This window comes from Pangasianodon hypophthalmus, chromosome 3, assembly GCF_027358585.1.
Source record: "Pangasianodon hypophthalmus isolate fPanHyp1 chromosome 3, fPanHyp1.pri, whole genome shotgun sequence".
Lineage (NCBI taxonomy): Eukaryota > Metazoa > Chordata > Actinopteri > Siluriformes > Pangasiidae > Pangasianodon > Pangasianodon hypophthalmus.
This window is the reverse complement of record NC_069712.1, coordinates 9,376,054-9,398,029: the sequence shown is the minus strand read 5'-3', so window position 1 is coordinate 9,398,029 and position 21,976 is coordinate 9,376,054. Positions and strand designations below refer to the sequence as shown.

Here is a 21,976-nt window from a genome sequence, read left to right as displayed (position 1 = left end):
GGCACAGTGTACTATGTAAACATTTATTCCAATTCAGATTCATAAGCAATGGATTTCTCACAATTTGGCCCTAGGTTTTTTTTTTTTTGACATCATATAAAGGTTTCTTTCCAGAATGTACAAAATTGCTCAAATGTTGGCATAATAATGGCAAAATGATCATAGGCAGTTGTATTTCACCAGTGAAACTCAACACATGCGTACTTTCATTTGCCATCTATAAAAAGCCCCTCTATATAGAGCAGAGCATCATGTCTGACTTTTTCAACTCCAGACACAAGGAATGAAACACACGCAGGTCGGGTTTTTATCCTGATTCAGTCAGTCTCGTGCCAGAGTGTCACTGATGAACTCAAAGCCAACAAGGCTTCAACTTGTCTTAGTGTCCTTAGATTCATTTCCAAGGACGTGTGGAAAAGATTCCCTGTAGCTGGACAAATACAGGGTGATGTAGTGGAGTCAAAAATACTCAGGAACAAAGTGAAAATGGTGAATACAGTATATCTGAGACTCATCAGTATGTGTCCTAATCTAGAATAAATTACGCTACAGGGCTATGCTCAATCAGACACACACACCAATGTAAAAAAAATAAAATAAAAAAAAAATGGAACTATAATCAAAGCTTCTCTGTTCATCTGTTTGCATCCTTTATAACAGACTAACCAGAACCACAGCACTGTGTGAAGTACCATAATGAACGTCATGATCTAGTTGATGAAAGAAAGCATAAAAGTATGGAGGATGTATAACAGAGAGAAATGCACACCTACGGCATGGAGGTTTTTCTCTCAGAGTCCAGTTGAGGTCCAGCTACTTCCAGCCCTGACTGAGAGCTGCACAGCACAGGTACTCTTTCTGTTTACAGTAGCATGGATACAGTCAAAGGCAGTTAACCTAAATCACTGAACAACTGAAGGACAAACAATAAAATAACAAGAAATCAAGTAAAATATAATGTGCAATACACAAATTAAACCATCTGAAACCATTTCCTCTCTCTTGTTTTGGGAAGCCCATGATCAAAACTTGAGCAGGTCCTGCCACTGGGATTCGGGTTGATCACAGTGACCACACGCTGACCCTAACATAATGCACAAATACATTTTCATATCAAAGTGACTGAAACAGTACACGGTTACAGTTACCATCTCGTCAATGGAATGATTCTACGTAATGCAGCTACAAATTATGACTTGAATCAAGAAATCCTCATGACAGGACAATGTGATGATTATGGAAATAAACAAAAGTACACCTTATTGTCCATTTCGTGACAAAGGCAACCGACGCTGAATGGTAGCGCAGAGCACTACATGGTGTCCTGTTGTTTCTCCACCAAAACACTCTCGAGGCTCAAAGAGGAAACAGAACTTTCTTCATTGCACATTCAAGATGCAAAATAGATAGAATGACAATTTGTTAGAAGCTGCAGGGGGGAAAAGACAAAGCTGGCCTCTGATTATTTTTTTGTTTGTTTGTTGAACAGACTGTACACAGTGTTCACACAAACTGAGGCCTGCAGAATCTCTCTCTCTCACACACACACACACTCCTGTGCTGGGCTAAGAAGGTGGAACTAAACAGGAAAGGTCCTCGTTTTTTTTCCCAATCGCGAAAGAAGCCTCTGTGGAGCGTCACTTACATTCAACATTATTGGTTACATGAAACAAACACAAATTTGATTAATTAAAAAAAATCCTAAGGAAAAAAAAAAGATGAAAAAATGAGAAAAAGAAGGGCAACAAAAATTAAATCCATTTGGCTGGCATCAGAAATAGGAAGAAAATAAAATACCTCAAATCCTATGCATTTCAATTAAGAGCTGGACCAAAAATAAAATGGTGAGGTATATAGTTGGATGGAAAAAAGTTTTTGTGTTTGTTTTTGTGTCTGTTTGGCCCCATAGCCCTGGGTGAGGGGGAAGGGGCGAGCAGACCCACTGCGGCTGGGCAGCGTTCTCTCAAAGACCGCACACTGCTCTGTGACCCGCCAAGGACGCAGGACGTAGGGGCTAGGGACTAGGGCTGCAGGTTGAGGGTGAACTTCCACTGCTGAGTGAGAGAGGGATTGCACACCTCCACCGTCAGGCCCCCATTACGGGCGCTCCGGCTGTCCAGGCACAGATTACTACCCACGTGTCGCAGTTTAGTGTTGTTCTCGATCTGTTCCCATTTCTGCAACACACAAGCAAAAGAGGTGTTAACTAGGGATGAATCAATACCCATACTGATATCAGTCATTGGTCCAGTACCACACTCAGCTACTTGGCCTTGTAAAAATACCAACACTCATTACCACATACCACTATGTGATGTAAGCCTAGTGTACGTCGTTGCACTAATGAACATACCACACGGCAGCAACCTGGACGTATTTCAGTCTGAATTTCTCTCTTTTTATTATTATTTATTTATTCTTCCTTCTCTTTCCCAGGTGTGGCTTTAATAGTCTATAAAAATATAACTTTACATACTGTTCACAAAGTACTTATTGTCCTCCAAAGAAGAAGGATGGGTTCAATTTAAACAAGCAAAACAAAACAAACAAAAAAACCCTCAGTCTGACAGGCATAGTCAGCCACAAGCTGGACTTTCATTCCACTTCACAGTGTGATTACATCAGATTCAGACATCAGATTCACTCACCTGTCTGCTGTCGTTTTCTCTGCAGCCCTGCAGTTTGATCTGAGATCCTGCCATGCGCTCCACCACAGTCAGACACAGGTCCATGTGCTTCACCGACTTATCTTTAGTCAAGGCCCACTCCTGAACACAGGGAGCAAAGAGGGATTTCATGAGACATTCAGAGAAATGTCATTCATTCATATCATCTCGGTCGTCTACAGAGTTGAATATTCAAAGCACTTAATATTTGAGGATTGTCATTTTGCCATGAGGCACATATTGCATTTTTACACTCACGTTATGGCTGTAGTTTTACCATTAACATTTGGAATTTGTCATTCACACTTGCAGCCCTTGAACAGTATTTTACCAGGATGCACACATTTACACTTACCACCAAAGCTCAGTTACACAGGATTTTTCATGGTTTATCACCTTATGGCACCTTTTCAGTCTACTACTGAACGCCTTATGAATAACTGCATCGGCTTCTGTCCACACATGAGTATCCTGATAATACATTGTCCTAGGGATTTTAACTTAGGCTTGTGTTCACATTTAACCTCACCCCATTTAATTACTTCTGTGAAAAAGTGCTCATGTGAAAAAGGCTATAAAGGAGCTATAAACATGTGGTTCCAAACCAACAGTGCAGTGTGTGTATGCTTTAAGTGACTCTTCACTCTTCATACCCATGGAACCCTTCACACCCCAGTGAAGACCGTGTGTGTCACCCGCCGCTCTCCTCCTACTCCTGAAATGTTTAGTGATGTACCTGAGATCTGAATGCTACCTGGTTGCCCCCTGCGTTGTGGCACTCGTAGACTCCCACCACACCATCGGCAAAGTGGCCCAGCGTGTCGAGGCAGTTCCCGCCCTGCTGCAGAGCCCCGAATGCAATGTCCTGATGGTCAGGGACCCTGAAAATAGCCAACAACATGCCTAAGAAACTAAAGACTATGGATGTGGGCAAAGCTAAAACACAAAACGTGCTGGCTGGAGTGCCTCTTGTGCTGATGTGAGGGGAAAAAAAATACACTGGAACCATAACAATACTCTAATCAATCATATAATAGATTTATTATTATCAGTAATAAATACTGAATAAAACACAATGGAGTGGTGTGATGTGGCTCAACATGAAGCAGAGTTACTGTTACCACTTAGATATTAATTATTTTCCACTAACGGAATGTCTTGAGGTGATTTATTCCTGTTATACCACAGCAGTTTGCCAATGCTAACAATTAGTATTTGTTAAAGAATGACTTTCTATCCATTTAAAGTGACATTTAATGTGGAGACAAGTTAGTTCCTGTTATCACTTACATTATAGCACTTATGAACAGTTGTGCCCTTAACACCCTCTTTTTTTTTATTCTCTTAAAAGATAAGACGTAAAAACACAGCTTGTCATGTTACTAAAAACCTGAAAAGCACGAAGTCTTCTATCCTGTAGACTTTCCCTAGTCTGAAAATGTAACGTTACAGCTTTACCACTGACACAGGAGAATCGTTCCATTAAGGTTAAACAAAGAACTCCTCACAGAAAACCTCCCCAGAACAACAACTACACGTTTATGTGTAGGGTCTACCGAACAAGTCCCTGTGTAAGTTGTTACTATAGAAACGATAACTTATTAGAATAAGAGCATTAATATAAACCTGTGATTCAAATTACAGCCGGAACTACTGTTAGAGCTGCTGTTATAGAAAATTATCAACACCATCTGACCAATTAGGTTTGAGAATTCGACAGCACTGTAGTATAAAGATTAAATATTAATTTAAATATTAGTTTAACTCAGGCGATAAGGAGGTTGTTTGACTTGGCCGGCAGAAAATCAAGAGAAGACAAGCGGTTTGTGTGTCTTGTCTGTATGCAGCCACAGTTAAAGGGGTACGCTCACATCATATACCAGCAAATGCCTCAAAAATAGCCAAGCTGTTAGTTTTACCTACATTGCAATGTTGACAGTGATGTTTTCACTTCAACATGGCATAAATCTCCTTTTCACTCACTAACTGGTTTGGAACCACTCCAATATGGAGTGAAAAAATTCCACTTGTCTTGTGGCCACATTCCACAGGATTACGATTTTTTGGGGGTTTTTTTGAAACCATTTTTTTTAAAAAAACACTTAGTGTAAAAGCACACTTGCCCAAGTAGCCCAAGTATATACTGTATGTAACGCTGTTTTATTGAGTGCACTTGCTATGCTCAAGTCTCACTTGTTATACAGTAGATAACCTCACCTGGATATTACAGACTTAAAGGTAAAACTGTACTGAAATAAAAATAAAAAAAAAGACCCTGATGCTTACACTGAAGACCTTTTTAGAGGTTTGTAGAAAAGGAATGATTTATATTCTCACTATTTGGGGTCACTCAGAAGAGGATGAGTTCCTTTTGAGTCTGGTTCCTCTCTTCCTCATGTTGTCTCAGAGAGTTTTTCCTTGCCACTCTTGGCTCTGGCTTGCTAAGTCTATATCTATATCTGGATTTCTGTAAAGCTGCTTTGTGACAGTGTCCATTGTTAAAAGTGCTATATAAATAAAACTGAATTGTATTTTTTTTATGGTGTACAGAATATACAGTGATAAATTAGCGTGATAAATTAGCTAAACATCAATGTGACAAGGTGAAAGAGTGTAGAGAGATGAATGCAGCTTACCTGAGTTCTGGGTACACGTTCTCCAGGTACCATTTAAATGGCCTGCAGCCTAATCTCTTCTTCATTTCCAGCCTGCTCTGAATACTGGCGTAGAGAAAAGAGAGCAGTTTAAATAGATAACTCAAAGAAAAGTGAGCACACAGGTATACACACAGCACACCTTTAAGTAAAATGAGTTTATATAGTTACATGAGCTTACAATGGTTCTGGATAGAAAGAATTAAATGGACTTTTGTAAGTGGAAATGCAGAGACACCTACTTGCCATAGGGCACATTCCTTGCAGAAGGTACAGCAGCATAATAAAAATTCTTGAAATCGTCCATCCATACCTCTGCTGCTCGTCTGGTGTTCCTGCAGGGGGCAGAACAACACTCAGAGAGGTAGAGAGGTCAATTCCCTGCTAGCTCTTATTCATCTGTGAGGAATGGTTAGTGGTAACTAATCCAAATCCAGGACTATGTGTATCCTGCTTGAGTGTCTATTTTGCATCACACAGAGCTAACTCTTCTGAAGTTTTCTGGAGTTTGTCTGAAGTTTAAATACTTGAAATTCAGAAACATAACACATTTTAAAATAGGAAAAAATTTTAGTTTTATTTGTCGTTAAAACATTGCTGTGTGTCTTTCATGAGGAAATAAAAACTATGAATCACAGCAAATTTCCTGCAATGCACATGTGTGGGAGCCTGCTTTAACTTTAGTGAAAAAAAGGTTCAGTAGAAACTTTATCAGACAATATCTAAATAGAACGAAAACACAGAGTCCCATTTTTGTGGGAGGCAAACAAGGCGAATAGAAAGTCATTTGGTATTCAGCTTGAAGTCGCACTTGAAGATGGCTGATTTTAATTAGTTTCTGGGTAACAATTATATGTAAAACTTTAGCATTAGTGACAAGTGCTTCATCTTAAACTCAGCAGAAAAAGTGTCATTTCAAAAGAGAAGGTAAGAGAAAGAGAAAGCTCTTGTGGCTGAATGAGCACAAATCCCCACAGCCTCACTCCAAAATCTAGTGGAAAGCCTTCCCAGAAGAGTGGAGGTTATCAAAAGAGGAACTAAATCTGGAACCGGATGATCAAAAGGCACATATGGGTTTGATACTGTGGATACCGCGGCAAAACGTGGGTGTGATAACGTGGGTGTACTCTAGTGCTAGAGTACATATAGTTACAGACCTGCAAGGAGTTTGGGGGGGAAAAAAGCTGCACATTTGTTTTAGTTATGATGAACACACTAGAAATGTTTATATGCACAATTTCTTTCTTCCTATTTGAGGAAAAAGATGGTGTGTACAGCAATTAATAAGAAAGTGTGCATGTAAACATTTCGAGTGTCTATACTTTAACTGAGCAGGTGCTTTTTCCCCCCTCAAACGCCTGGTGGTCACCATAAAACCCTGTATATGCTTGCACTCCAGTTTGACAGGCTTGACTACACTGTTTGAACATGTCTAATTTGTAAAGTGTTAGATTGGACAATGACAGATTGTATTGCATGTTAATGAACTCAGAACATTCTCTATTTACCTTGACAGAAAGCGAAGCACGTTTCAAGCAAAAAAACTGACATAAGACGAGAGCACAGGGAAGAACATTACTAATGTGAGATGGGGAGGGGCAGAGCTTCAAGGACTTTTTAGTTAATACTGGAGAGTTCAAAACTGTCAGTCATTCCAGATTCATATGTGGAATGGCTCATCTGCTGTTTTTAATGGGGGAAGAAAGAAGACTGCTCTGTTAGCGTATTTTTGAGTGCTAACTCATAGCAGCGTATACTGATGCTAAATTGTGGAGCTCTAATGCAAAATGCATAAAGTGTGGCAAGTCTGTATGTAGTATTGAGGCTCAGAATGTATAGGATCAGTACTCATTTTCAACCACTAGGTGGAGCAAATCACCTGAGCCACACTCCCCTGTAGGCTCCATTTTGTTTCCTGGATGAGCTGCAGACATGTACCTCTCAACCTTAACTGCGTCCGGTTATATTCGACAAGTACTGAGAGATAAGAGTTTTATAAACTCTTTTTGGTGTGCTTCGATTTTTCCACTACAGCTCATACGAGTTCAGCAGCTACCTGGCGAACACGGTGCCACTGCCTCCAGGAAATGTGTAAGGATGCTGCTTCCTAAACACGTGTCCCACTCGACTGCAGGGAATGATCTCCAGACTGCCACCACACTGCCACACCCGGAACGAGATTTCTAAAAACAAACAAACACACAGACACAGACACGTTTGTCTTACTATCCTTGTGAAGAACTTGACATTGACATTACTAACTGACATTATTATTAATGCAGTTAACTAATGCCATGCTACACCTAAATCTAACCCTAACCTCAGTAACCAAAAGGAAACCTTTTGGAAACCTTTTGCCTTTTTTCTATTTTATTTTTAAATAAATGCTGCAGTTTTTGTAAAAACAGTTTTTTTTAGTGGGGACCAGCCAAATGTCCTCACAAGGTCAAAAGGGTCAGCTATTCCTATTCTTCTTGGTCATAAAAACACACCCACTAACACACATCACACAGGCATCAACCTAAGAAACACAAGCAATGAAATACTAGCATTTAAATTGGAACACATAAAACCGATGTTAACTGAAAATTTTTATTTCCTTCTAGTCTGCATCTTGGATGCATCATTTGCCGGATTCTTGTGACATTTCCACAACCACCTCGGCTGAAAGGAGTCCGCTGTTTAGGGAAATGAGTAATGGGTTTTTTCCCTCAGACATGATGTGCTTCTAAACCTCAAACTGAGCTTACTTCAGAGCCTTCAGTTTCAGTGTTTAATACAGAAGCAAATCTTTGAGACGACAACACAAGAAAAAGGGCAACAGTGCTGCTATTTGGATGTGAATGAAAAAGGAAAGCAAATGTGTGGGCTTGATTTCTCTCACAGTAACCAAACTCATTCTCACAAGCTAAAAAAGATGCACTCACATTTCTGATGCAACTGCAACGGCATCGTTGACATTTGTATGCCCAAATACACAAATCCTACGTGCCTCATTTGCATTTCCTATCCTCTGAGTAGAGCACAGCTCTGTGATGTGTCGGACAGTGCTACTTCTCTTGTGTTGCAGTGGTGTGTGAAATGAAGAATAAAAGAAAAACATCGGTTTTGTCTCTCACCAAGATTTTCTCCACCCCACACATCCATCATCATGTCGTATTTCCCGAGTTCCTCAAAGTAACTTTTGTCCATGACGAAGAGGCCACCAGCTATCATAGGAGTCCTGATGTAACAGAGTTAAAATGATATAATTACACCACGTTCTTCCTCATTATACATATATATATATATATATATACACACATTTGATGCATGCAGGTTTTGGTGCAGGGCAGCGTATGCAACAGTTCCCCATCAAGTTAATGAAGGTTGTATTTATTTCTGTTGTCATCATAAAATCCTCAGAACAAAAACACAATGCAGAGTAGCATCACTCACTGGTTACAGGAAATGTCAACATGGACTGGTTACACTAGGATCCAGAAAAACCATAATTTATGAATACCTGTTAAACAATGTTCACGAAGTGACAATCTAAACAGTATCAATAACAGTAATGGATGCACTGATCCAATATGAACCTTCGAGACTGAATCTGATTCTGTTTGTGATCAAAAACGAAACTCGGGGGCCAAAATCAGCCTGAAACTCTGGACTGGTCTCAGGTCAGCTTTGACTTGTTTTCCAGTCCAATCCTGAACCTTTGATACAAACTGCATTAAAACATGTCGCAAGCATGCCTGCATTCTTGCAAAACTTGGCAGGAGAAGCAGACAACCGGCTCGGTTAGTAGGAGGATGTCAGTATCTGAGCAGTGTCATATCATGCAGTACTCAAATCACGTGTCTTTATGTGAAAGAACCAGTCTGTTCCTGGCTACTGGCATCTGAGCAACCACTTGAATGCTGTCAGATTCGATTTTACCAATGTGTTCTGCATTAGTGGGAAGGCAAGTTATGCTGATGTGCATGTGTCACGTCTCTAATCTTTCAGGACAAACTTGCGAGACAACTGGATCAAATGAGGAAGATGATGTCAGTGCCAGATCATAATCTTTATCACTGTGAGGTCACTGGAGCTCATAGTTAACTCGAGGAGCCTTAATAATCTAAAGACCCCTTTCCACACACACAATCTCACATGGATACTGTAGACTCGTATCTAAGAACTGCTGCTGTAATCATAAAGACTGTCCTGTGCTCATCCCATGACTCATTCACAATATGCTCAGAGTATAACAGAGCTATAGAAGAGTAATGATTTATTACCTCACTGTCAGCTGACACCTAGAAGAGGACGAGTTTCTTTTTGAGTCTGGTTCTTCAAGGTTTCTTCGAGGTTTTCCTTGCCACTGTCACCTCTAAATCTACATGCTGATTTTTGTATAGCTGCTTTGTGACAATGTTTATCGTAGAAAGTGCTATAGAAATGGAATAAAATTGAAAAACTGAATTGAATACATATCCCTAAACTATAAAGCTGTCACGTAAATGATCATGTTCTGAGACGTTTTATTGTAATCATGACATGTCAATCACCTGCACAGTTGTGTGATTAGTGTTCAACGGCATCATTGTGATATCTTTTAATCATGGCAGGATTTTTCCCAGAGGCCACAACACTGACAACAACAAGCAATCATGAGCATGAAGAATAAAGAGCCTGCTGTTTTGTCCAAAAGAAATTTGCTAATGAACTTCCTTTTGAACTTATCTACAGGGAGTGTAGAACTATGCCAGAGCTTTCTTCATCATCATCTCCTTACATACATAGTTGTAATTTTATGCGATATATTAGATTTTAATGTCACATGTTATTAAACTGATATATATATATATATATATAGCTATTTTGGTTTCTCAGAGGCACTTTAACATCTGAACGTTTGAATCAGAGTGAAATTGTTACTTTTGGTTTGTCTGTTTGTTGTTTGGTTTTGTTTGGTTTCACACCACATATAATTATGTTCACTCATTGGTCAGAAAAACACCAATGGAAAAAACGGAACTAAACCTTTGCCACAAGTGCGCAGAATTCGGCCAAGCATGGAGAGCACTGAGCTGGTGCTAAATACATGATTAGATAATTATGTAAATAACTATGTTGCGTATCACATCCAGCATTTATTTTCTCTTTTTGTTCTTCTGTCCTAATATCCAGAACACATGGCATTTCTGTAGCTCTACAGTGCTGTCCTCTGGCTCAGTCTGCACCTCACGGGTCAGTTAGGAATCAATAAAGGAAAAAAAGCTGCTTTCCCAAGTGACACAACAGAAAAGCATTCATGAGTTCAAATCCCTGATGCCACAGCCATCCATGGCCAGGGGTCCAGGAGAGCAAAAATCACACAGCTCTGGGTGGGAAGGAGGACATACTCCAGGGGTGTCCAATCTCATCCACAAAGGGTGCAGGTTTTCAATCCATTGAGCAGGAGCCACACCTGATTCCACCTGTTTAATCAGCAGATCTTGCCTTTCTATAGACTATGAGGTGTGCAGATCACAATCAATGATGCACTTCATGATGTGTTCACTTCCTGCTGTTGTGTTGATTTGGAGTTGAATTGCTTTCTCACTATAGTTGAACAATTTGAACCAGATACTCAGCTGGAACCGGACCGAGACCACAGTGAGGAACAATTGTTATGTTCTCACATGCACAAACGAATTGCACAGTGGGAAGAAGTTCTACAGGGTTTGATTCAAATGGACTAAACTCTGTATATGTGAAAGACCAATATTGATCAAGGATCAATTCCTTATATTAAATGGTATCTGGGGGGTGGTGGGGGGAACAGTACTAAACTGTACCTTTCCTTGTCGTTGGTGTGGTACCCTATAGTGGGGGTGTCCAATCTTATCCACATAGGGCCAGAGTGAGTGCAGGTTTTCATTTCAGTCAAGCAGGAGCCACAACTCATTCCACCTGTTTAATCAGGTGATCTTACCTTTCAGTAGACTATGCTTCTGCTTGTTAGAATGAAAACCTACACCCACACCGGCCCGTTCCAGATAAGATTGGGCAACCCTGCCCTATAGCGTATATCTATTGTACCTTTAATATGGCTCTTTCACCTAGTAGACAGAGTGTACTTTTAAAACGGTTTTAAGACACGTAATTGGACCATAATTATCTTTTAGAGTAAAGCTTTCATCACTTTAATTACCCTTCTAAGTAAATGACACAGTAAAAGTACAAATGGTGTGCCCTGGAGTGCACCACTGCAGTGACAAGGAAAAGTACTCTTTGTATCTGAGAGCATGTTTATCAGGTCAGTGAAATGAAACAAAGGAAAATCTCATGATTTCAATAGACTGGAACATTACTAACAGGAAAAAAGCAGCTACTTACTTGATAGGAGCAATGGGGTTCCCCTGCCTCGCCCGTCTCTGCTCCAACGTCATGTAGTCCCACTTAAACACCAGATTCCAGTCAAAACCTTCAGAAAGAAAAAGAAACAATGTGGGTTGAAGCAGCTAATAAAGCACAAAGGCCTGGGTTTCTAACTGACTGATAGTTGCAAGTAATTGTGAGCTTTTTGAAGCACAAGTATCTAATTAAAAAAAAGACAAAATTAAAATCATCAGCAAGCACAAATTTATGGGACATCCAAGCAGCTTTCTGTTTGTACAGACTTTTGTTCTGCATCTGAGCCCCAAACACTAAGACTGAGCCTGTGCACCATGGGATATGTTTCTGTCTCAAAACCTTTCTTAAGAGATCAACTAGAAAAGCACATTGTGTGGAAGTTACAAACCACAAATAAGATTACATGACAACATTACGGTTGATTAGGAAAATGCAAAAAAAAAATTTAAATAAATAAAAAATATTCACGCCACGCTGCATGTAACGCAGTTCCATGTAAATTAGAGCCAGTCAGAAAGACTGCCACTCATTACCCAAAAAGAAAATCAAATGCCTGCTTCATGCTGTGTGAAAAGTCCAATTACACAGGAGTGTAAGAGCTGAACAGAGTGCACTCTCAGCACTCTAAACCTCCCACGAGCTTCCTGACACATCTAACAGCCACACACTGCTCTCACTGCCTCAGACAGTATTGGCTGAAAAAAAGAGACAGCACGAAATGAAGTGATGCATTCCAAATCTTCCAGGGCATTTACTGTTGTGCAAGATAAAGGGAATTTAATTTTAGTTGCTGCGCACCTCGTTTCCCTGCGGCCTACTGTTTGGAAGTTACTGCAAGAAGAAAATCACAGCCTAATCAATAAATGAAAAGAGAAAGGGAAGAAGAAATAGAATAGCAGAGCAGAAGTATGTCGATATTATATATACATATGAGCTGAGGAACTTCTCGATTTTATAGGTCTCACTGCCTCTGTATCTTATTTCAAAAATCTTTTTCTGCATCACTCAAAGAAAAGAGAAGTAGGAAGAAAGAGAGAAAGTATATCACAAAAACAGGCAAGAAACAAAAGGAAAGAAAATTTGGGTTTTGGCCAAAATTGAGTTACTCTGCTATAACACACTTTGACAACTCAAATTTAAGAAACCGTAACTATATTTCTCCAAATCAATGTGGAAAAAAATGCTTTTATTTACATTTCAATCTTTAAGCTTATGCTGCATAAAGCAAGTTTTACAAAAAATTACTAAATTTTGCTTACATCATCAATTAGTGCTATTCAGACACGTGCAGAAAATGGGGGCAGATAAACAGAAATGTTTTTTAAAGTGAGTTTGAGGTAATAAGGATATTTTTAATGTCCATTAGCAGTTTTCGTTTACGCTTTGCTGTTGTGACAACCATAAGGGACGTAGCCGTCCCTTGACTTTGCCATAATTTTAATTTTATCTTTCAGAATTTAATTAAAAATGTCCGACAGTGCCTTCTTTCTCTTCGGGTTGCAGTGATGAGACATCACATTATGTGTTTTAAGACCAACTCAATCTCAACTCACGACCAAAGAATTCTATTTCACAACTTACGATTTACAAAATTGGGCCAAATAAATCATAAGGAGTCAGTTTAACCAACAAGGTGGTAAAATAGTTTGTTTAAAGCAGTCTAAAAACTTGCTTAGGTAAGTGTGATTTCCTCATACACTGAATTTCATGCTTTGATAAGCATAATCAATTCAGTTAGTAATCAGACACCATATGTCAAAATGTTCATGATGCTCCTGTTCTGCAGTCGGAATTAAATCTTTAAATGTTTTTTTTTTTTTTTTTTCCCATATTTGGGGTGGCCAGACTTGCTAGACTGTAACTTGTGGCAAAAGAGAAACACATTTCAGTTTTAAAAAGTCTAAATTTTAGAGCTATATATGGAAAAGAGCCGAAGCTGTGCACAGAGGCATTTACCTCCTTTGAGATCTGCAGACGCTCCCACATACTGGAAGTTGTCCATGTTGATGACATCTATGATGGGTGAGACAACACGCGTCTTGTCCTGCAAATGAAGTGAAGAAAAAAAAAAAACTCAAGTGAGTAAAAATCAGTAAAGCTAATGAACTTCACAGATACACTTTTTTCCTATGTGACTTTTTCCTAAGACAGTTAACCGATCTGGTTAATAATTCATTTAATAATAAACTTTAGTAGGAGTGGGGAATATGGTAAAAGTGTATACGTTTTGCTAACAAGGTAATAAGAAATCAGTGTGTATGTGTGTGTGTTATTTATTTTTCAACATTTAAAGAAATGAATGTATTTCACAAGAAAATAGTTAGAAAATCAAATATGATGACAATCAGAAAAGTGCAGCATGTTAACATGTCACAATATTGAGATCACATGATATCTCTAGCCATAACAAGTAGTATAAGTCAGGGTCGGAACTTGAGTTTCTTGTGTGTTCCGTTTTTCTTGTACCAACTTGTACCAGTCTAATTTGGAAAAACTGAAAGCTCCAGCACTGACCACGTCGCTTACAGGCAATGGAAAAGCAATTCATGCCACATTGAGCAATTTACAGCAGATTAATTGCGACTTAAAGTTCTTGCCCAAATTTGCTCTTAAATTTATGAGGCAATAGCATAGCAGGGAAACAAACAGATCCTCGAGTATTTGTGGCACTTCTGACAGACGCTGCCATTTTGGTTATAGCAGCAGTCAGCAAAAGTCCAGTAATAAATATTAAACCACACAGCACTTTTATTATACACTTTATTTACTTGGATGAGAAGCACGGTGGCTGCACTGAAAGAACTCTCTATTCCACAATTAGCCAAAAGCTGGCATGACTAAGTGTCTTTTTCAATTTTTTATTTCATTTTTGAGATCTAAGCCAGTTAAATTAACATTTAACATTTTTATGTTACATAAATATCAATAATGTCAAACCTATAAAATGGTTAAAAACTTTAATTGAAAATACTGCATCATCTAAAAATAAGTAGGAGCAGCTGATTATGGGTTTTTTTTATATAAAGATTATTTTTCCTGCAAACAGAAATGGGAGCAGGCCAAAGTGATTATTGTGATTATAAGACAAAGAGGTAAAGAGTAATGACTGCCTTGCCTTGCTCTTCCCGCAACATGTATGACGTACTTGAATGTATAAATGTATATACACAGCCTTTCAGATGTACTAAGCAAGAATTATTTCTACCATGGCCAAATAAGGGCATTTGCGAATTAAGGAAAAATTCAATATTGTGTGAAAAATCCATACAGATATTCTTAGTTTTAATAAACTGATAAAAAGGGCAGTTAGTGAGCAGTGAAATGCAAAGACAGCATATTTTATGCAGCTGAATCATTTTACTGAATCAAAATGGAAGGGATCGTGTCTCTGGAGGCATATTAGAAGATTTAGCAATCATGATTTCTATCAACATAAGCCTATAACAGAATTGAATATAAATGAAACTGTTAGTACTGACAGGATGGATACTGCTAATGAATTCAAGCCCTTTTTTATTCAGTCAGTGGAAGACCTTGCAGCAGGAACACTGCCACGAGGTTTAGTCAAGGATACACCAACATTGTTTTAGATTGTGCAAGCTACTTGTAGTAAAATTCAGTAAAATACATAACTCAAAGGAAAAAGATTTTTTTCAAATAAAAAAAAAAAAATTGTGCATCATCTAAAAATAGAGTTTGTGCAAAGTGGCTTTGGGAAGTAAATCATTCCAAAGTAATTGCACAATGTCTTCAGAACAGTAAACATAACGTGTCTGTTAATAATAGGAATACTGCACCATGGAAAGGACTAGGAAAGGTCCCTTGCCATGAATAAACCTACGTATGAGATAGATCCACCAATTAGTCCATGTGATGTGATCTACCTAGTCTGAACTGGGAGAATTTAAAAAATGCCTGCTGGAACTCCCATTTTAAAGCTTGAGTAACTGACCAAGCTTGTAATTACAGACTAATATCCATTTATTATCAGTAATCTATCAGCAAGTCCTTGAAAAAGTATACCTTACATCCACAGCAAAACACAACAAATTGCCATGTTATTTTACTGAAAGAAGTAAAAGCACATTAGATGAAGATAAAGAAATGGGAGCAGTATTTCTGGGCCATAACTCTCTACTGCATGAATTATTATATTTACATTAAAAAAAATGTTTTTATGGATTTTATTACTTGAATTAGTTCAAGAAATAAAAATCTATTTAAAAAATTAAAAAAAAATTTTTAGGGGGGTAGTTTGTAAATTGTTGCCATATGGCAACACCACGCAGTAAAGGGTTAAAAAATGCTTTTGACACAGCTAATCACGAAATACTCAAAAGCATGCGATGGTCTGGGAAAACCTAGCGGATTTCACTGTTGCCAAAAAAATGACAAAAATCTGGTTTTGACCAAAATTGAGCTGTTCTGCCAATAAAATACTTACATTTAAAATTTTAATTTAAGAAATCAGAAATATTTACCTAAAAAATGTTTAGATAGTTTTTAACCTTGACTTGAAATCTGCCTGCAGACATCACATGGGTAAGGAGACAGTTTAACAAACAAAAACAATATCTAAAACTTGGCTAGCTTAGTGTGATTTCCTCACATAACGAAGGTCAAGATTTAATTCACCAAGTTGCTGGATAGCTATGTACCGCAGCGAAATGGTCATAAGCCTCATCAGTTTAGTGTGTAATCAGATACTGACTCTGAAGGTGTCTGATGTGCCCCTGCACCATCTCTTCATCAAAACAGAGAATTCACACTTTGTACAGACGACAGCGGTTTAAAATGTTTAAATGCTCCAAAAGACAGACATTGTTTTGTTTAAGTGAATTCATCAGTGTATGTAATTAATCAGTAAAAGAATAATAAGGCATATTTTAGGATTTGATACACACTTACTGTGGCTTTGACCTCACTTTATACCACTGTACACAATATTGTGTTACTGAGAACGCTGTGGTGTGGAATAGTATTATATTTTATTGTTGCCTTAAAGAATACAAGTGGATGTGTGCTGAGGTCACGCCCTTAGGATTACATCTCATAAATTATCAGCGTTTGCTTCCTGGTACAACAATAACATTTATATAATCAAGAATGTAACTCCAAGAACTGGTGTGTGTGCTTTTGTGTGCTCATTTGCACAAGTCTATGTGTGTGTTTAAGTTACCGGTCCTGTGCCAAACAGGATACACATGTCTATTAGTCAATTTATGTTTGCTGAAGAATATCACACCCACTCAGCACGCACACACAACTGAGAAACAGAGCAAGCATTTCACAGGCTCTGTTTAGACCTGATAATGTCATCACGGCAGAGACCATTTTTTATTTTTTAGATTTTTAAATTTTTTACATTCATAAAAGGCAAAATTTTACATCTTTACATTCAGTTATTTCTTTCCTAACAGCAGCTATATTTTGTCTGAGGACATGTGAGTATTTAGTGCACTTCTGGGTCCTAGAAAACTAAATTACACCTTATTTATAGTGCATATATTATGAATATAAAGCTATTTAGGCTTCAACTTTATTGTGCTTGAAAATCAAACATTAAAAATATTACCGTGAGCTGAAGATGACTGGATCCATAACTGAATTAAGTTCATGATAAATTTATTTCATTGTTTCTTTTTGCTTTTTACTTTCCAACTGCTTTGTTCTGTATAAAATTATAGGCTCAATAATATCTGAAAATATTCATATAAACCTTTGGCTCTTAAAATTACTACACTGAGCAGTTTCTTGTTCATTAGATTAGATTTACCTGAATAATTCTTGTTTAAGTAACAATATGTTTTCCCTTCAGGAAGGTTGGCTGCTCTATCCTGATGTCAGAGTGAAGAAAATGATCTATAGTATTTGAGGATGTTGTTGGAACTTTCTCCACTGTATTGTCCACTGTTCCAACAGCGCTGGCACGGAATAATTCATAAACCTTTCCCAGATCTTAGACTGTCCAACTCCACTCTACCTGTCTTTGTGTAAACTTTGAGATCTGTCAACAACTTTATCTGATGGCCTAAACTATTCTCAAGAACACTACAACCCTCAGGCAGTTGTCTGGTCTCCTTTTTGAGTATATATTTCTTAAAGAAATGCTGAAGTATCTGCTAATGAACAATAGCAAACATTTCAGCAAACTTGGCATCCATTCATCAGGGCTATACTTTGGAAAGCTTAGATTGGTGTGAAAAAAAAAACCTGACTGATGGTCTCAATGCATCTGCCACCCAATTCATACGCGTACTCCATGCTGTCCACGTAAGCCAATCACCTGAGGTGGATGATACTCGCAGGTCTGAGCAGGGTTACTGGGTTGCATGCTACATTTTTTTGAGTGACAGTACACTAAGCAGGTCATATTAATGTACAGAAAATGTATATGACTGGACTGAGTAAAAACCTAATCACGTAAAACAACACCGAAATGCGACTACAGAACTGATCCACTCAGACTATCAGAGCATGAGCACAGTGCCGTCCTGCACAATTTTAATTAACAATCTGTCAAAACCACGGCTGTGAACAAGGATTTGCCCCTCTGTATTTGTGCCTGTGCCTGTGTGTATGTGTGTGTGTGTGTGTGTGTGTGTGTGTGTGTGTGTGTGTGTGTGTGTGTGTGTGTAACACTAACCTCAGCAACTCTCTCCAGGAGAGGCTCTAGCCAGTGTTCATTACACTCACAGTGGCTGTCCAGGAAAGTGAGGACACTGGCTGTGGCTGCATCTGCTCCTCGGACACGTGATCGCATCAGACCTGAGATAACACACACACACACACACACACACACACACACACACACACACACACACACACACACACACACACACGTCTGTCTTACTATCCTTGTGAGGAACTTCCACTGACATAATTATTAATGCAGCTAATTAATGCTATGCTACACATGAATCTAACCCTAAATGCAGCTTCAGTAAGGAAACATTTGGCTGTTTTAGATTTTAAAAAAATGTCTAGAGGTCAAAAATGTCCAATATTCCTATTTCTGTGGGGGATATAAATACTGCCCCCTCAACACACACCAAACACACATATATACATAGAATCAGACACACAGACACACAGACACAAACCCAAATAAACACACCCAAATAAACACACAAAAAAAGCTTACGCACATACACAAGCACTCAAATAAACATATACACAGAAACACAGAATAACGCACACACACATGCATGCACACACAAAAACAAAACAAAAAAACACAATAAGACAAACTCACACACGTGCAGACAAAATCACTCACAGAAACATACACAACACACACGAAAAACACACACACACACAAAAACAGGCAGACAAACACACAAGCACATGCACGTGCACACGCACACACAAACACACGCACACACAAACAAAAAAAGCACAAAAAGACAAAGCCACACACATGTAGACAAAATCAAGCACACACAATCGTAAAAATCAAACACACACACAAAAACCAAACACACACACACACAAAAACATAAAAACCAAACACAAACACACAGAAACGCACACACAGGAGCTGCTTCCCTGTGGCTGCTGTAAGAACACAGAGCACTCCTGGCTGTTTCTAATCCGAGCTGCACTGGAGGAATGTGATCTCTGCACTAACACGCACCTCTCTCCATCACATTTCAGTAATTCTGTAATCACAACTCAAACTCAACAAATCTACAGTGTGACTCAAAGATCACGGAACTTCCAGAACTCCTGACAGTCCACTGACGGTTTCTGGCTACAGTAACTAGAAGGAATTAATCACACTAAATAGTACAATAATGAAATCATGTCTCCCAAATAATATCTAAAACCACTCTAATTTACACTTTCTTTACACAAGTTTCTGTCTATACAAATCACATTGTGGTTCAGCTTCTTAGCATCTTCCACAGCTGTTATCATTTCATGTATATTTAGATGAAGTGTTATTAAACCTGACCTCAATACAGCAAATTAAAGCTCACACACTGACTAAATTGTAGTGTTTGAACAACCAAGTGTGTGTAACAGACGTAAAGAAACAGTTGAAATAAAAAACAGAAGAATAAAAGCATTTCGTGATGGATCTCAAGAACACCTTCCAAAACGACACTCACTCTCATAAACCATTTATATTGTTTAACAATCTATTTTCTCTAAGCACTTTATATAAAAGCTGGGTGGTTTATAAGTCTGGTTGTCATTAAAATGTTGTGGCTGCTTCACTTCCCTCCAGCTAAAGCAGCTTGATTGCTTGATTGTTACTTAGCTGGAAATCTGGGCAGGTAAACAACAAAAAGTGGGGAAAATGCATTAAAACGTTTAGACAGTTCACACTGTTCACACTTCAACTATCTGAGGCCATCAAGTATCATCAAGTACAGCCACTATTGTGGCTACCTTAAAGTGTTTTTTTTTTGTCTCAGAGCTTTTCTAAACTGAGCTTTTCAAATGTGTTGAATGTTTTCCTGTCTAGCCAGAGTAGAGGACAGCAGATGTGTCTACTGTGACTATTTCTCACTAGTGTTTGCCCTGAAATGAAAAACCTATATACTTTTGTTAAACTTGTCTTATACCAAAACCCATTTATGTAAACATTTAATATGTGGCTACATTTATGGTTCTATACTATCACAGCATTATTTTTTTACTTTATACCACAGCGCTGTTGAATTCTCAATTCTGATTGGTCAGAAAGTGTTGACTAATTTCCTATAACAGCAGCTCTGACAGTTGTGATAGCTGTAAAATCACAGGTTTAAACTGATAAAAGTATGACACATCATTCATTAGAAAACTAAGAAGTGTAAAAAAAAATAATAATAATAAAATAAAAAAAAAAAATAAGACAAAATCACACACAAATACACACAAAAAAACAAACAAACGCAGACTCACAAATACACACACACACACACACACACACACACACACACACACACAAGCACATGCACGTGCACATGCAGTCTTAGGCACGTGCAAAGAAGTGCCGTAGAGCAATGATGCCTTCAAAAATAATGAAATTAAATGTTTCTACATTTAAAAAATACTATAAAGAGCAGTAAACAGTAATAAATGAAACAAAGTCAATATTTGGTGTGATAGCCTGTTGCTTTAAAAAAAAAAAAATTAGTAGTCTCAGGTACAGTGTGTGCAGTTTTATAAGGAAATGAGCTGTGAGTTTTACTGAACATCTTGCAGAAGAAGCCACAGTTCTTCCGGAGACTTTGACTGTTGCACTTGCTTCTTATTATTGCAGCAAAACCCAGCAGCCTTCATTATGTTTTTTTGTCTGAAACGTGGTCTCTCACGTAATATTCTGCTTTCTTTACTGCCATACAAACATTGCTCCGTAACATTTAATTTTGTGCTGGAAAACTAATGTTTGGAATTCCAAAAAGTTTTTGTACTGAATCAATAATGTAGAAGTCATAAAATATAAATCTATAACAAAGTTTGTCCTAAAATATATAGGGTACCTAAAGACTTTTGCACAGTACTGTATAATGCACCAAATGTGAATAACAATTTCACATCTGGCTTAATGAAAGTGAAGATACAGCCACAGAGGCACATTTGCAGAAGCCTGTTCCTGTTAGGTGACGACTTAATAATTAGAAAGTTTAGCTAAATTATGCCTTAGTGAAATAATTCGAAGGTTTCTCAAAATAATAACTAAATATTACCACACTGAAGTTAGTTTCATATTATTCACTGCACATTCATACATCTGATGCAAACAGCAGTTAAACAGAGCCTCTGAACAAGCTTTCATTCACATTCACCTCATTAACACAATGCGTACAGGCTTTCATTCATTCATTTACTCATACTGTATTTTCAACATCTTCTTCTACCACCTCATCAGCATTATTTTTCAGTTGCTCAATTTACTCGCCACGCCTAGTGAAAACATTCAGCACATACAGAAATCCTCTTTACAGTTTTTTTCCATTCGTGAACTGTGCACATGATGTAGTTCACCCAATATTCTGGCACGCATCTTGTGCATGCAATTTATCCCCTTGCGCACGCAAATTAGTGCGTGTTATTTTGGATCTTAATAAATCAAAAACAAATACAAGTAACAAAAACAGTCAAAGTACATGTTAGGATATAAATAATGAAAAAGAAAACTGTGTATTATATATAACAACTTACGTAAAGACTAACACACTTAGAAGTGTGTGTTATTCCGCCTTGCACCACAGAGATTTGCCAACGATTGCAATGTTTAATTTATTAATGAACGTCACATCACACTTTTTAACTTCACCACATCAACAATAA

At 38.1% G+C, this 21,976-nt stretch overlaps 1 protein-coding gene across 4 annotated transcripts in view; it reads right to left on the bottom strand.

Moving 5' to 3' along the window:
- Nucleotides 1–9: 9 nt before the first annotated feature.
- galnt2 (UDP-N-acetyl-alpha-D-galactosamine:polypeptide N-acetylgalactosaminyltransferase 2) overlaps nt 10–21,976 on the bottom strand; it is a 93,745-nt gene continuing 71,778 nt past the window's right edge. For 2 of the 4 annotated variants that reach the window (XM_026938070.3, XM_053232773.1), the window contains exons 7-16: nt 18,336–18,457; nt 13,646–13,733; nt 11,672–11,759; nt 8,440–8,543; nt 7,377–7,503; nt 5,563–5,655; nt 5,303–5,386; nt 3,403–3,547; nt 2,649–2,768; nt 10–2,177 (exon numbers count right to left, since the gene is read on the bottom strand). In XM_026938070.3, the coding sequence (XP_026793871.1) occupies nt 2,022–2,177; nt 2,649–2,768; nt 3,403–3,547; nt 5,303–5,386; nt 5,563–5,655; nt 7,377–7,503; nt 8,440–8,543; nt 11,672–11,759; nt 13,646–13,733; nt 18,336–18,457 (1,127 nt within the window). In that variant the 3' untranslated portion in view covers nt 10–2,021. The remainder of the gene's footprint in view (nt 2,178–2,648; nt 2,769–3,402; nt 3,548–5,302; nt 5,387–5,562; nt 5,656–7,376; nt 7,504–8,439; nt 8,544–11,671; nt 11,760–13,645; nt 13,734–18,335; nt 18,458–21,976) is intronic. The other 2 variants (XM_026938078.3, XM_053232774.1) reach the window with 1 other exon arrangement.